General features: G+C 35.9%; 1 protein-coding gene across 1 annotated transcript in view; it reads left to right on the top strand.

Moving 5' to 3' along the window:
- CDS1 (CDP-diacylglycerol synthase 1) overlaps positions 1-17,482 on the top strand; it is a 77,961-nt gene that overhangs the window by 50,614 nt on the left and 9,865 nt on the right. The window contains exons 6-9 of the mRNA XM_020988349.2: positions 10,829-10,887; positions 13,105-13,187; positions 15,020-15,107; positions 16,646-16,714. Of these exons, the coding sequence (XP_020844008.1) occupies positions 10,829-10,887; positions 13,105-13,187; positions 15,020-15,107; positions 16,646-16,714 (299 nt within the window). The remainder of the gene's footprint in view (positions 1-10,828; positions 10,888-13,104; positions 13,188-15,019; positions 15,108-16,645; positions 16,715-17,482) is intronic.

Below are 17,482 nucleotides of genomic sequence, written 5' to 3'. Positions count from 1 at the left end.
AGAAAAATTATTGGTAGTTTGTTGATAATACTAAATCTGTAAGATGAGGTATTTATTTTTTGATGTGACTTAATTTTGACATGAGCAATGATTGATTCCATTTAAGGAAGAGACCTTAGCTCAGACATTTCTCACCTGGCTGCCTACTTTTGGACTTCGGACTGATTTTTCCATCATGCACAAAGCTCAATATTAATGTAACCCCAGCATCCTGTCATGTCTCATCACCACCCTCTGATTGGAGGGTGGGGCTATGAACTCCAGACCTCCATTTCAGGAGAGACCTCGGCTCAGAATATCGCATTTCTCCCAAGAGTACCTGAGCCCTGCACCTCTCTTCTGCTTTTCAGCTTCCTTTTGTGCTTTGTTTTCCCCCATTAGATTGTAAGCTCCTCGACAGTAGGAGCTGGTTTGGTTTTTTATTACTTTGGTTTTTGTTGTTGTTCTTCTGTTCTGTTTAATCTGAATCTCTAGCACTTAGCACAGTGCTGGGCACATAGTTAGTGCTTTATAAATGTCTATTGACTGATTTTTGTGAAGAATGCTTAAGCTTTTGGGTGTCTTGGTAGGTTAACTCCCACATATATTTTGTAGATATTTTTAGTGAACTATTTTTGGTCTTTTTAAAAAAATTATCTCGAGGGTTCTTTTTAGTAAACCATAATATCATCTGCAGATGTAGACTTTATCTTACTCTCTGACTATCCTAATTGCCTTTACATTTTTAGCAATATTAAATAATAATGGAAGCTTCCTTGCTTTATCTCTTATCTTACTGGTAAGACTGTGTTTTTTGCATTGTAAATAGTATTAGTTATCAATATTATGTAGGTGCTTTTGACCATATTTTAAGGCAGACTTCTTTTATTCCTGATCATTTTAGCTTTCCCAGCATAAATGAGGGCTAGGACTTAGTTTTTCCTGACTTTAACATATTTTTTTTTTGTTGATTTTTGTTACTATTATGATATAGTGTACAAAATGTTTTCCTAATGTTGAACCATCCTTATATCCCTGTTATAAATCTAACCTATTTGTTTTTTAACTTTTAAACATTTTTGCAATATCTTTGATAATATGTAATTTAGTATTTATAGAACAGAAGGCAAGTATATGAAACTAAATCTTTGTTGTTGCAAGCTTGCTTTTAGTTTTAAGTCTGTAATAAATTCAACCTGTAACCTTCAAGGTTTTCTTGCTTGTGATTCTTTCTGACCTTCATGCTGTTCTCCTCTGAGCCCTGAAAAACAAAAACATGAAGGGCCTCTTTTTACTTTTTTTTTTTTTTTGCAGCCTTGCCTTCTTCTAGCTTCTCCTCCCAAAAACTGGAAAGAAAACTCAGACCTTTAGGATAAATGACTAGTTAAGAAAGACAAATTCCTGCATTGGCCATGTCCAGAAATGTTTCGTTCCACATCTTGAATCTGTTAACTCTGGCAGAAGGTTTTGCATAGCGTGTTTCATCATCAGCCCTCTAGAAGCATGATGGGTCATTGGATTGTGCAGAGTTCTTTAAAATGTTGAGTGTTGGTTGTGTATATGATATTGTATAAGTTGTTCTCCTGGTTCTGCTTCCTCTACGTCAGTTCTACAAGTCTCCCCAAATTTTTCTGAAACCGCCCAATGTATATTGGTTGTAAAGGTTTTGGGGAAGGGGGTTTTGTTTGCCTGAAAGATTATTTTGTGGAGAACTCATGCAAGGCAGGTGCTCACATGGTGGTCAGAAGAAGCAATGCAATGACACTGTCAAGGACTCTCTGGAAAAGCTTTGGAATCGATTGTGTGACATGGGAGACACTGGCAAAGGAGCACCAGTATAGTGTGCTCATACCAAAGCAGGCACTGTGCCCTCTGAGTGAAGCAGAATTGCAGTAGCTCAAAAGAAGCATCTGATGTACAAATTTAGAGACATATCCACTCCAAATGTTCATATGGACTATTTGTACCTGACATGTGGTAGAGCATTCTGAGCTTCTATTGATCAGCCAGTTGGACACAGGGTACCTTGACTCCAACATAGTGGTGTCATGGGTCGTCTTTAAGAATGAAGTCTCCTGGAATCGTGGCTGGTCATTGTGTTGATTAGAATTTTTAGCTCTTTCATATTTTTTTGTCTTTACAGTGTTGTTATATAAATTGTTCTCCTGAGTCTGCTTGCTTTACTCCGCATCAGTTTATACCGATCTTCCCAGGTTTTTCTGAAACAGTTCCTTGCATCATTTCTTGTGGTATAATGCTAATCCAATACGTTCATATGCCATAATTTGTTCAGTGGTTCCACAATTGGAGATCTTCCAGTTACTTTCATGAGTATTATTGATTTCATCTTTTGAAAACTGCCTGTTCATATCTGTTGATCCTAAGGTGTGCTTATCCATTTTAATTTTTTCTTGTCTTATTACTATAGCTAGCACTTTTAGCACTATATCTAAAAGAGGTGTAATAATGTCCGTTCTTGTTTTATTCCTGACTTTAGGCTTCTAGTATATTCACATTACATATTTTGCTTTCTTGGTTTTTTTGACAGATATTAACATATTAAGGAAATACCATTTACTCCTACTTTTCTAAGGTTTTTATAGAAATGGGTATAGTATTATATCAGTTGTTTGTTCTACATCTATTGCAACAGTCATGTGTAAACTAGTTTGTAATTCGCTTATCTCTTAATTTCTTTTTTCTTTTTTTATTATTAATTTATTTTGATTTATCAACAATCACTTCCATAAGCTTTTGAGTTTTAAATTTCTCTCCATCTCCCTCCTCAAGACGGCATGCAATCTGATATAGGCCATACATATCCATTCCTATTAAACATATTTTCACATTAGTGATGTTGTAAGGAAGAATTAAAACCAATAGGAAGAACCACAAGAAAGAGAAAACAAAACAAAACAGAAGGAAAAAAAAGAGCAAATAGTATGCTTCGATCTGCATTCAAACTCCATAATTCTTTCGTTGGATGTGGATAGCATTTTCCATCATGAGACTTTTGGAGATGTCTTAGATCCTTGCATTGCTGAGAAGGGCTAAGTCTATCAAAGTTAGTCATCGCACAACGTGGCTGTTGCTGTGTACGATGTTTTCCTGGTTCTGCTCACTTCTCTCAGCATCAGACCATACAAGTCTTTCCATGTTTTTCTGAAGTCTGCCTGCTCTTCATTTCTTATAACACAATAGTATTCCATTACATTCACATACCACAACTTGTTCAGCCGTTCCTCAGTTGATGGATATCCTCTCAATTTCCAATTCTTTACCAACACAAAAAGAGCTTCTGTAAATATTTTTATACATGTGGGTCCTTTTCCCATTTGTGTGATCTTTCTGGGATATAGCCCTAGAAGTGCTATTGCTGAGTTAAAGGGTATGCACATTTTTATAAGCCTTTGGGCATAGTTCCAAATTGCTCTCCCAAATGGTTGGATCATTTCACAACTCCACCAACAATGCATTAGTGTTCCAGTTTTCCCATATCTTCTCCAACATTTATCATTTTCCTGTTTTGTCATGTTGGCCAATCTGATAGATGTGATGTGGTACTGCAGTATCTCTTAATTTATTATCAATTCTTTTTCAGTTTTATTCTAATTTTGTTTTTCCCTTTTGAAAAAAAAAATCAAAGTCGTCAATGGTTTATCTATTTTATTGAGTCTTGAGGGAAAGAAAACAGCTCCTAGTGTTTGTTTTTTTCTTTTACTTTAGTTCTCAGGTGCTTTCAATTTTACTCTTATATTTTTAGGATTTTGGTGTTTTTTTTTTAATTTGTTTTTGTAGGTTTATTTAGATACATGCTCAACTCATTGGTCTGTTCTTTTGTCAGTGAAGATGTTTGCAGAAATAAACGTATCCCCAGAGATTGCGATGGCTCCATGACCAAAATTTTCACAAGTTTTCTCATTGGCACTATTTTCAATGAAATTGGCTATTTATAATTAGTTCTTTGACCCACCAGTTCTTTGGTATTAATTTTGTTATTAATTTTGAATTCTTTCTTCCATGGCCTTTTATCAAATAAAATTTTTATTTCATTGTAGTCATTAAAATGTTTGTGTTTTTCTGCATTTGTTTCTGAGAAGTTTAAGCCTTTCATGAACATGGTCTTTTTTTTAGGTGCCATACTTAGCCTAGAAATATATGTACACCTTTCTGATACCATTCAAAAATTGCAAGAGAGCTATCATATCTAACTTTTCTAAAATTATATTTAAATAGAACTTAAGTTCTTAATTTCTTGTTTATTTTTTGGTTAGATTTATCTAGATCTAAAAGGGACACACTGAGATTACTCCATTATTATAGTTTTATTGTCTGTGTATCCCTATATATGAGTATTCATATTAATTCATTTGTGGTACCTTTCAGAATAATGTAGTTTCCCCACTTACCTCTTTAAATGAAGGCTATTTTTTTGTCTTGTCTAAGCTCATGCTTGCTAATACAATTTTTTGAGTTCAGTTGAAACAATTTTGATTCTGCCTCTTGTTTGCAATATGTCTTTATGTTTCAGGTGAGTTTTCTTGTAAACTGTATGTTGTTAAATTCTGATTTCCAGTCCATTCTGCTATCTACTTCTGTTTTGCGGAGGAGTTTATAAAGTTGTTTTTTTAATCCATTAATCTCTCCTTGAATCTACTCTATTCCTCTACCCCCCAGCCAGCTCCTTCTACCTATTCATTCCTGTTTCCCTGTTGAGTTGAAGGTATTTCTGAGCCCAGCTCTGTGTGTTTGTGGTTCATGTGGGTGTGTACGCACCTGTGTTCTGCCTTCCTTTGACCTCTTCACGGGGAAAATGAGATTTGTATTGCTTGCTTCCTCTCCTGCTCCTTTCTCCTAATTTGTATCATCATCTACTTCATCCTAATTACATGTTTCCTAAATTAGTAAGCATTTGTCGAGTGCAGACTATCTTGCAGGCATTGTGCTAATCTGTGGAGATGCAAAGACAGCACCTGCTCTGAAGGACTTCACGGTCTAATAGGGAAGACGACACGCATACAACTATGTACAAACAAGATATATTAAGGATAAATTATCGATAAGACTTCTTATAGAAAATGGGGGGAGGGTGAGATATAGTCAGACCTGCTCTTTAGCATAGTCCGTTTGACAGCCGAGTGGAGGATAGACTGCAGTGGGCGGAGCCTGGGTGTAGAGTCCTCACCAACAGGCTATTGTAATTGTCTAGGTATAAGGTGATGAGTGCCTTCACCAGAGTGGTAGCACTGTCAGGAGGAGGGTACGCGTAGGCAAGAGATAGTAGGAAGGTAAAATCAGCAAGATTGCAACAGATTCGCTATGGGCCGAGGGGTATGAAGGAGACAAGTCAAGAGCAGCACCTAGGTCGGGAGCGTGGGTGAGGAGGATGGTGATACCCCTAATTAACAGTAATGGAGAAATTTGGAAGAGAAGAGGGTTTGGGGGGAGAGATGATGATTTCCGTGTTCAACACTAATAGGCCTTTGGGGATACAAGACCAATGATAATCAGAGAAGTTAGATTTGAGAATCATCAGCATAGAGCTGATAATTGAATCCATGGAAGCTGATGAGATCACCAACTCACACAAGGAGAGAAGAGGGTCCATTCTTTCTCCCTTTTTCTTCCTTAGTGTATTCATTTTTCTCTCCCTTTGCTTCCTTCTTCGATCATCAAAACATAATGAAAACACTTCTAGGGCCTGTGTCTTATTTAACTCCCTCTAGACATTGGGGTTCTGAGGGAACCCTTGTATCAACTTCGCCTGTCTTGTATAGTCCCCTCTGAATGCTTGCTTGTATTTTTCCCTTTTTATGTTTCTCTTGACACCTATGTTTCTCTTCAGCCCTTGCATTTTCATCAAGAATGCTTGGAAGCCTAATTCATTCAGGTCTATTTTTTCCATTATAGGATTATAATCTGTTTTGCAGGCCAAGTTATTCTTTCTTCTCAACTTTTTTCTTTTCTTTTTCCATTTGGAATACTGTATTCTAAATTCTATGTACTTGATTCCTTTATGGTAGAAGCTGCTAAATATTATGTTGGTGACTAGAATCTTGGTACTTGAACACTTGTTTTTTTCTTCCTCATCTGATTCCAATATTTTTTTCTTTGACCTGGAGGCCTGATCATGTTCTGAGAGTTGTCTTTTGGGGCTCTTCATCCAGGAAGAGCCATTGGAATTCTGGCTGTTTTCCACTTTATTGTCTTTCTAATACATCTTGGCAATTTTCTTTCATGGTTTCTTGAAATATGATATTCAGGCTCTTTTTTGAAGTGTCATGGCTTTCTGGCACTGTGTTGGTAGACCAGTGATTCTTTGAATTTTTTTCAGTCATTTGTTTTTTATATGATACCTTATATTTTCTTCCATTTTCCCACTCTTTTGACTTTGTTTTAACTTTGTTTGTTTTCCAGTAGCGTCATTAACTTCTTTTGATTCTGATTTTCAGGAAGTTTGTTTTACTTTTGTAAGATATTTTATATCTTTTGTGCTAATCTAGTTCTTGCTTCATTTCTTTGCAGAATTCTAGCTAACTTCATAGGCAAGCTTTGTTTTAATTTAAGGCTTTGCTTGTAGGCCTTCCTGAGTTATTTTCTTCTGATTTGTATCTCGGGTGTCGCTAGTACCAAAATGACTTTTTATCATGGGAGTCTTTTTGTTTATTCATTCTTCCAGATTTAGTTCCCAAATTGGTCCTTCATATGAGTCCCAGGCTCCAAGTACTTCTGGAAGGAACGTCTTACTTGGTTCTGTCCTGTGTTCTTTGAGGACCTGCTACTGCTTTTTTTGGTTACCTAGGGTACTATGTTCCTCAAATATCTCAGGGTTGGTTCAGGCCAGAAAACTGCAAAATTTTAGCACACTATGAGCACTCTGACACAGGGCAAAGTCAAAGTCTGATTGTTAGCCCTCTGGTCTGACCTTTGCAAGCTCCTGACCACATTTTGTGCCTGGGCCACACATCTATAGGCTTGCCTCTGATTTCAGTGTCAGTAGACTGCTGATGGTCCCAGTCCCTATCTGGTGACTGGAGTGCTTTGCACATTCAATAACAATAGAACTGCAATGTCATCTCTGTTATGAGCTCCCTGCCCTGGTCACTGTTACAAGCCTCTGACCTGGCCCTAATCACTGATGCAAGTGTCTGACTAGGCTGCATCCAGAGCCTCACTCCAGCAGCGACAGTGCCCTTCAAGTGATATTATTGCTGCACTCTACCCCAGAACACAGCCTCAGGTAACTCTAGGCCCAGCCTGTTCCAGGGGTTCAACTCTGCAGCTACTGAATTGGCTCCTGTTTGTACTCCCTAGGCTGGAGAACTGGTTCTCTCTGTTTTCTTCTAGTTCCCTTCATCATCACTACCTGGTCTTGTCAAATCCTTATTTGAGTAGTTTGGGGGTCAAGCTGGGTTGCATTACTTCCTCCCACTCCACTATCTTGGCTGTTCTCTTCCTCATTGTAGACTTGATGTCAGTCGGCCAGTCAGTTTTCCTAACCGTTAGAAAAGGCTGCCTCAAATAATGGTGGGTTCCCCCTCCTTGGAGGTCTTTAAGCAAAATCTTAATGATCATTTATCTCAGATGTAGGCTGAATAAGATCATTTTGCAGAGGCCTCTTTCCTACTCACAGAATCTGTGTTTTTGAGTTTTATTGTAAGGGATTTTTTTTTAAACATTTCTCTTTGTATTTATTTAGTTGTTATCCTCCTCTCCTGATCATGACCTTTCCTGCAGTACCAGATAGGTACAAATATGGCTATTGTACTCTTGACCCTCCCCTTCCCAGCATGTGAGGATTAGATTGCTGAGCAGTCAGATCTAGAATGGATAGTATGGGCTTTTTTGGTTGTGAGATGTGGGGAGAGCATCTAACTCCTGAGTGCTTCTCCAGTACATCTCTCCTGTGTTTTGATCATCTGCTTCATTTGACGTTTTACCTTGTTTCTTGCAAGGCTTTGGACTGGAGAGAGTTGATCTTGTTTAGAACCAGCCATGTTTCCATCTTTGCTAGCTTTTGTTTTCAAAATGTGATGAGTTGGGGAAATGTAAGCTATAGGCTTTTGGTGCTGTTGGGTCCATTGTATAATGAACTGCTCTTGGGTCAAGGACTATGCATATCTGTTATTAGAATATGTGAAACATAAGGAAGCAAAGGACCCAGCAATGGTTTTCAGTTAAATATAGAACCGAAATTTATATAATTGTTTGAATATGTCAAAATTATTTAATACATACATTTATTAAAATGTCATAATAAAATCCTAAGTGACTGCTTCAGTCAGGAGTGTTGATACTCTTAAGTATCAATGCCACTTAAATATCTTAAGAAAATCTTTGGCAATCAGTGGAAATTAATGAGTAATAGAAGCAAATAGAGAAAGCAAATTCTTCATTGTCAATAAATATGGGGGAGATATATATATATATATATATATATATGTGAATAAAATAGATCCAATTAACTCATTTTGTATATTTTCTTTTATGAAAATCCTATGGTTTTCATAAGATTTGTAGCATTTTTATTTAACTTTTTTTTCAATATTTTATTGCTATAGGAAGAAAAACTCTCTAACCATAATCAGCTAATTATATGCCCATACAATATCTGTTGTCACAGCACTCCGTCCTTACTAGAATCTGCAGAATAGCTATATGTTAGTACTTGATTTAAGGAAGGAAACTTAATTAGTAAAATGTAATCTCAGCTCTGTCACTGTGACTGTTGCTTACAGATATGATATCCTTAGGTCTCAATTTACTTTTCTGCAGAATAAGAGGATTGGACAGAACATTAACATGCTAGTACAGTGAGAAGGAAGTAGTGAAGTAGTTGATAAAGACTTTTCTGAGGAGTGTGTGTGAAGGACTCAAGATTGGCTTAGGGGAGACAAATAGTGCTAAGCTCTAACTTGGAGGAAAAAGTAATGCTTGTTTCCTAATTTTTCAAACACAACCCTGTTGTATAAGTCTGCCTCTGAGTTAGATTTGTATGTTTTGGAATAGATAGAAGAAGAGGCATCAGGCTTCAGAAGAAGAGTAGTGATCCGAGGCTCTGTAAGCTGGCTACATCTAACTGATGTGCTAGGGATGATACAGAGAGAAAAATGAAACAGAAAATGAAAGATCAATTCTCTAATTGAAAGCTGCCTTTGTGCTTTGTTTTTATTTCACTGCTTCTCATTAATCCTGTGCCAATACAAAATCTGCCCACACTTAACTGTTACCATTTGTTTTTGCACCAGATTTTCAGACTTTGATTATGTAACCAAAGCAAAAGCAATGAATCAAAATAGTTTGAGAAAAGGAAATTCTATTCCTGAAGTTCCTTGAACAGCAAGATAGATCTGTTTGATTATGGAGAACAGGCCAAACAAATAAGAAAGGTAGCTACAGAATTATTTTGAATACCTTAAATTCAGTACAGGCAGATTTTTAAAAATGCTTCCCTGGCTTTATTTCGGAATCTGTTTGTATACATTCTATTTGGAGGTGCTCACTTCATATTAAGCAAACCATATTTATTCAGCTTAATTGTATGTTATGTTAGGAGAGTTAGAGGATAGATGAAGGCAATGACAAATGACCACATGTGCCTTTGTCTCCCTCCCTTTTTGCTCCTTTGACGTAGGGGTTTCTAATTATCGATTAGCTAAGGTGGCTGTTGCTAGGTCCTTTTTGTGAGGAGAGTAAGAACACTTACAAGAAGAATAGCCTGGGGACGCAGGGCATACGTAAGCCAAAAATGAGAGTGGAAGTACACCAATCATAAGTAAATTTCCATCATCATGCGGTAACAATATTAATGTGAATTTCACTTTTAAATAAACATGCTTTTATCGGCATCAGCATGTTGCCAATTTGGGAAAAAAGTTAATACGTTGCCTTTCATGGTTTTAGTAAATAGCAGTTTATTATATCCAAGATGTGCTTCATTCATAAGCTGTTATTTTAAATCATCTTAAAGTGTGAAAAATATTTGTTCATGTATTCTAGGAAATATGAAAGCTATTATAATTTTGCTTGTTATCAAGATTGTGTTTTTTGAGAAATAAGGGATTCAAATTACTTTTTACTTTGCCCATGACAGCATGATGAGGCAAGGAACATGATGTCTTAAAGGAGATTAGTTTTTAAAGTTGTATTCATCTGCATTTGAAAGCCTTAATAAATTCATAAAGCAGAATCCATTTAATTGAATTATAAAAAGTTTCAGCACACTTACAGATAAATGGAGTTTTATTTATTAAGATCATCTAATTGAGCACTCACTATGTAGTAGGTTCTGTGAGGGATAAAAAAGAAGCATTCACTGCCCTTTCAAGTAGCCAGTCCAGTTCAGGAGGCAGGACTTCAGTACAAACGCTAGGTGACCACTTAGCTGGATTCGAGGAGTTTGAGCTGAAAGAGAGTCCAAGCTAGGCCTTCTGTAGCTGAAGAAACTAGGGCTAAGAAAGGTACACTAACCTGTCCAGAGTCACACAGGTAGGTCCTGAGCAATGAAGCTGAGACTGGCACTGGTGCCCAAGGCACAGGGCTGCTGCTCTCTACATGGCACCCCTTGATGCAGTAGATGGGACTCCTGGGGGAGGGAGTAGAGGGGATCATGTAACTTCTCCCATTTAAGTTCTGTTAGTTCATAATTCTGAAAGTCAATAGTAGGAGAAGATACCAATAGAAAAAATGTCACAAAGTGTAATATATAAGTGAATATAATTTAGATGGATGTGTTAAAGGTTCATTTTCATAAACAACCACTATTCTTGCCTATTTAAGCTCTGTGAATTGTATGCATTTAGATGATGGAAAAATGCATATTTCATTTTTTTTGTTCTTTATTATACAGGTTTCTGCATGTTTGTACTGAGCTTAGTGAAGAAACATTATCGTCTTCAGTTTTACATGGTGTGTATTAACCATTTTTTATGGTCACTGATTTGTTAAAGAAATGATTTCTTGGCTATACTCTTGAACGTTTGAAATTATGCAGTTTCAAACAGGCGCATGTACCCTTCAGCATAAGGGATAATAATTGAAGTTAGAAAAGGCCCTTTTGAACCCAACTTAATCTTTACAGATGAAATATCTGTTATAAGGTAAGAATGTACATTTAAAGGCCTTTGATTTTGGAGTTTAAATAATCTTATAATATTAAAAATGTTCTTTTGTTCTTTAAAATTAATGGATATTATTATTCATAACTTTAGAGATTTTACCTCTATGACCCTTTAAGAAGTTAAAATTGAAAAAAGTTTATCCCATCCTTCTCTAGGAGAGATTATTTTTACATAAAGTATTTAGAGGATAGCAGAGGGGATGTATGTATCAGTAGTACAGGTTGTTAGATTTCCTATCCTGTCAGAAGCAACATGGCATGGTGGATAGAGTGCTGGACTTGGTATCAGTAAGACGTGGATTCAGAACCTTCGCCCCTGTACCCCGTCTTTGACACTTGCTAGCTGTGTGACCATGGGTGAATCACTGAACTTCTCCTACTTTTAGGAAGCTCTCTAATCCACTTGAGTTAGAGAGGTTTCATTCTCCATCAGTGCAGGGAGTTTCCCACACCATTAAAATGCCAGCATGTGATTAGGGCCCTCGGAGGCCATCTAGTTCAACCCACTCATTTTACAGATGAGGAGATTGAGGCTCAGGAAGCATAAGTGACTGTAGTCACACCAGTTGTAAGTGTAAGCAGTCCTCTGACTTCAGTGTCAGTGATCTTCCCAGCGTTCTATCCTGTCCTCATATTGTTGTATCCAAGTCTTGGTTTTATGTACCTTTAAGTTACATGTATGCTGAACTAATTTCCTTTTAAATTATGAAGCTAATATGCAGTTATTTAATTTAAATAGAATATTTGGTTTTGAGAATACATGCACTCTCAAAGAACGTACCTTCTCAAGATCAGATTTTGAATATATTTCCTCTTATTTCTACTACTACGTGATACGGTTGAAAAGAACATCAGATTTGTAATCAGAAGTCTTTTATGCTTAATACCTTTTATACATAATGCTTGTGTGACCTTGGGCAAGTCCCTGTACTTCTGAGCCTCAGTTTTCTGAGGACTAGATGGGCCTGAAGCTCCTTTCAGCTCTAAATCTGTGATCTTATTATCCAGCCAACCAATTGGTAGGAGAAAGGAGTAATGAAATGTAGAAAGAAGGAACTAGAGAAGTCCAAGGTGATGAGTACTTTTTAGCTTCACAGGCATTCTGTTGCCCCTAGAAAAGATCACTGAAGCAGGAAAAAAATATGATAACTAGCTCTTGGTTGTCAACAGGAAGCAGGTATGCTGTGAATAGATGAAAATTCCAGAAATACCACAGCTATATTATAGTCAAATGTATCATTTTCATAACTAGATTTTTTGAGGTAAAATAAAAGTCGTTTCTATTTGGTGATAACTTCCCTTTCACTTACCTACCTTTGAGTAAAAGTGCCAAAGGTCATCAAAATGTCAAAAGAAGGAAGAATTCTGGAGCCCCTGAGAAGCCACAAACTGCAGTGATCAGAAGTGAAGTCCACAGAAGAGTTTCAGACGTTAGGAGCATCTGAACCTTTTGATAGATATTCAGTTAATTTGAGTTGTTTGAAGTCAAGAAAAGTTACCTAGGGAAAGGAAAGCCATTTTTAAGCCTATCAATATGTTTGGACTATAAGTACTCAGAATGTTGATCTAAATTAATTATTAATTTATTATTAGTCTTAATGTTATTAATAATAATCGTTAAATTAATTAGCTCACAAATAGTACCACATAATAGCTCGCACTGGTATTATAGAATTAATTCATAACTCATAAATTCCTCATTACCAATTTAGCCTGATTCAAATATGTCTTTATACAGTATATCACAGTATCTACCGTTTGCTCATTTTTTAAAAAAGTTCAGATGCTTTTAAATTACATGATAAAAAGTATTTTTCTAGCTTTTTAGAAAACAAATATTATAACAGCAGAGTTGTGTTATACTGCATAAGGACAACATTAAGTACTAGAACTGATGGCAGAAATTTGAATGTGCTCATTGAAGCATCTGCTCATTATCTCCTCAGCTTTAGGTGTCTCGACCTGTGTAGCATTCACTAATTGTTACCTTGTTGCACTATTAACAGTTCGCATGGACTCATGTCACTTTGCTGATAACTGTAACTCAGTCTCATCTTGTCATCCAAAATCTGTTCGAAGGCATGATATGGTAAGGGGACCAAGAATAAATTGCTTTCTGATGGTTTATCAAACACTAATTCTACTCTTAAATAAAATGTATTTTTATTTGAGTATTTGACAGTGAAGGACCAGATTCTTAATGGTTATGCTTCTAATCACTTGGAACATTATATTAATAGTGCTTTTTAAAGGACCTTTTATTTAAACTCTTCTTGTTCAGATTCTAACTAAAACTCAGAAATTTCCCCAAAGGGCAACAAAAAATGAACTGAATTTTCTTATGACATAAAGCGGTAGTCATCCTTTAAAGTTCTAGTGGTGGAGGAGACCCTAAGGTTCTTCACGGAAATGCCAACAAAATAAACTCTTGCAGATACTATGACAAGAAAGTCTTTGTGTATGGATTTATTGACTAACAGCATGTCTACCTGATGACCTAATTAAGTTTGATCACAAGGTAGAAGGGTCACAGCAATTTCTTTTCTCCTTAACTTGCTTTGGTGAGCATTCATACAGACAAACTCATGGATCATTAAAGTGTTGAAGAACTAAACAATAACATTGCATTTTTTTCAAGTATCTTATCACTTCATGCAATGGAAGCTGAATGTGGAACATGGCAGTTCCTATATAAAACACTTGGCCATGTGTGGTGAACAGTGAAAGAATCGCTTGTTCTTTGGATTGAATATTTGTGTTTGTTCAGTCATGTCTATATGGTATGTATTCTTCAATGTCAGACAGGAATTTCGGAGTTCTGATTTAATAGGTCACAATCTGTAACAGATTTGTAAAAGATAGGGTAATGGAAATACGTATTCATTTGTGATTAAGTTACACAGCATTTTGTGAATATTGATTATAGTTAGGCATGAGGATAATTTTCAGAAATTCAGTCTCAACAAATCTGTAAACTCATCTTTTAAAATAGTTTATAGGTGAAAAATTTAACTGAAGATATTTAACTAAAAAAATCTTTAAAAGCAGTTTTGCAAAAAAAAATGTCTATTTGAATCATTAAAAATTGGAATAAAACCTATGATGGGTTTTCTAAAATAAATTTTAAATTTAGGTCTTATTGAAGTTAATAAATTAAGTAATCAGTCAACTTCACAGATGTAGATCTAGCTAAAATAGCTAATGTAAGACCTAAAAGATTTAAACATTATAATTATACTTCGTTGCTCACTCTTTCCACTGTCATAGTGGAGGCCCTTTTGTGCCTTAATTAGATGGTCTTGAAGAGTTGTGTACCCAAGAAAACTTGTCACCCTGCAGACAACTTGGTTATGAACCTTTCTGTACTTTGTTAGGCCTGTGCTTAGGGTTCAGCCTTGTTTCTACCCTTGTAGACAGTCTGTGCCACTTGGCAGCTCTGCCAGAGTCTGAGCTCTATTGGCAGAGCTTAAGGGAGTTGACAGTCTTATTGACCTCACTACAGTCTCTTCAAAAGAAAACTGTTCATAATGTAGCATAGATTTCTCAACTTATCTTTTATATAGGCAATAGATTTTTTTTTCCATTTTAGCCAGTTTTTGTAAAATAAATCTAACCTATGACTTGATTTCCTTGTATTATAACTTATTCGTATTACTTTGGCATTTAAATCTGCCCTATGCTATGATATTGCTTTTTATATTAAAGAGATTTTAATACTTAGTATTGTCCTTCAGAGAGATTTTTTTTAAAGTTTAATTTCAGATCATGTTTAAATTGCTCTGTTAGAACAAGTGACACTTGAGTGCCTCGTGCTCTGAGCAGGGATGGAAACACCAGTATTGTTACCATTGGTTGTGAGTCGTATTTTGGTAGAAGCATTTAATCAAGTCACCTGTTTTTTTTCTGCTGACTCTTTTTAAGGTTTCTTGTTCCCATCTCAAGTGTTATCTGCAATGACATTACAGCCTACCTTTTTGGATTCTTCTTTGGGAGAACTCCCTTAATTAAGGTAATGTAAAAACCTGGCCAGGCAGCTCTCATATTTTTTTTTCCCAAAAGAAAAAGCAATAACAACAAAAACTCCAAACTTAAAAATATGTCAGAAATTTTTAAATGCAACAATACTTCATGTGTCTATAAATGTAAAAAAGATTGGAAGGGAGCTCATGGAAGGAGAGTACAGAGGGAAGATCTTGGCTCAGAAGCCATCGTGGCATAAGAAAGAGTACTTGGAAGGAGTATTATGAAATAATAGAAGGCCTTGAGTGACGTGACCAGATTTGTATGTAAGAAAAATTATTCTGGCATGTCTGTGCAGCAGGGATTTGGGGTAGAGGGGACTAGAGGAACCATGAGAAGGGATACGGAAGTATGAATGCCAATGACAGCCTTGCTAGTGGGGTAGGAATCAGGACTGGAGAGAAAAAGACAGAGAAGGAGATACTTGAAATTGGACTAGAAAAAGATGGTGAGAGGTAAAGGAAAAGGAGGACTTAAAAGACAGTCCCAAGTTTTAAATGGGAGAGTTTGAATGGCCACGGCAAAAAAAGAAAGAAATTAGGAGGAAAGGCAGGTTTATGAGAGCGTGATTATGATTTCATATTCTTATGTGTTGCGCTTGTTATGCTGATGAGACATTCAGATAGAGATTTCATGTAGCAATTGTGGATCTAAAGCTTAGAAGGAAGGTCAAGGCTGTCTTCTTTTCCCTACCAGGTGAGGCCGTTCAGGAAAGGATGATGTTTATTCATCGTTATATTCCACAGTACATAGTATATATGCCTTGTGCATAGAGGTTCAATATAGTTTTGAATGTATCCTGCCTGGTAACCAGTCTACATCATTAGGTCTTTGATTGCAAAGTAAATGTCTTTTCCCCCCTTTATTATAAAAGGTGTGTAACTTTAGACTTTAGAATTAGTCATCGATTTGTGATGGACCTTATGTACGATTACCAAAGGATTGGCAATGATAGTATCATTTATTGAATGTTGGACATGAAATTCTCAGTCTGATATACTAAGACTCCTAGAGAAAACAGCTTTGTGAGAACATATTTTGTCCTTTTAGGAAAGTGTGGTGTTCTAAACCCAGCATTAAAAAAAATTCAGTATATTGAATAATCCATATTTGTTGAGTATTCACTGTGATTAATATATATCATATTGGGTATATGTTATCTATCACTGTAAGATGTATTAATGTAAGTATGAGAAAAGAAGATCTGGGTCCTTTTATTAGGGAGGTTAGAATTCAAGGACATGAGAAACCTGTGTTACAGGAACATAAAATATAAACCAGTAATTATTTGAGTAGCTCATATAAGAAATTCGATAAAAGTAGTAGTAAATTATGAGTATCGAAAATTTTAAGTAAAAGGTGGGGTTACCAGAGTGATATGAATAATGAAGCCAGGTGAGGATAAGCTGACAAATTTTCAGGTTGCTAAGAGCCTTGGAACAGGATTTATAGATGTCTATCTTTTTAATGTCTATTTAGTAACTTATCTTACCTTTTTTGTTTGTTTGGTGGGTGGACCTCTGTTAGCTGTCTCCTAAAAAGACTTGGGAAGGATTCATTGGAGGATTCTTTTCCACAGTTGTTTTTGGATTCATTGTGAGTATTTCTACAATTTTTGTTTCTTGACATCCTTTCATCCTTTTGAAAAATTATAGTAAGTTTGTCCATCTGTTCTGAATCAGAACAGATTAAAGTAGAAAATGCTGGTGAAGTTATTAAATTCCAGTACTATTCTGTGTACCATATCTGGATAAAAACCAAAAGTTTGAAAGTGTGCATAAGTAAAAACTGTGTATATTGTCCTAAATGCAGTAAGACAGAAATAGTGTCTTTTCTTAGTGTGATGACCAATTGACTTGTGGTCGTATATACTATTACAGTCAGCCAAGTTGTAGAGATATACTATTGATTCTAATATTCTGTTGTGCACTCTGAGCCATGAATACTGAACATTTTAGATGATTTTAAAATATTTCATTTCTACATTTGTAAGCTTTGGGTAAAAAATGCTTAAGAAATGGATATTTTAAGTATTATAGGTGAAAATTGTATAATTACTTTTGAGTCACTGTATTTAAAGTTATAATTATAACTTTATATGCCAAGGAGCCAAGGAGATTGTTGAAAATTAGTTCTAGCTGCATCACTAGCCTCAGCATTTCTGCATCTTATTTCTTGGTATCAAATTTAAGGTTGAAGCAATACATATGAGACTTTTCAGTAGCTGATAATTTCAGATTCGTGATTGAAGATAGTAGCTTGTTTTAAGACCTCTTACCTTATGTTAGTACTAATTAGAATGAGTGTTTATATGTGTAGAATTGGTTCCTTCACCGTGTCTGAGAGAAGACCAGTGCATGTTTA

This window comes from Phascolarctos cinereus, unplaced genomic scaffold (genome assembly GCF_003287225.1).
Source record: "Phascolarctos cinereus isolate Bilbo 61053 unplaced genomic scaffold, phaCin_HiC Scaffold_9;HRSCAF=440, whole genome shotgun sequence".
Classification (NCBI taxonomy): Eukaryota; Metazoa; Chordata; class Mammalia; order Diprotodontia; family Phascolarctidae; genus Phascolarctos; species Phascolarctos cinereus.
The sequence above is the reverse complement of the archived record's forward strand: the minus strand, read 5'-3'. Positions and strand labels throughout refer to the sequence as shown.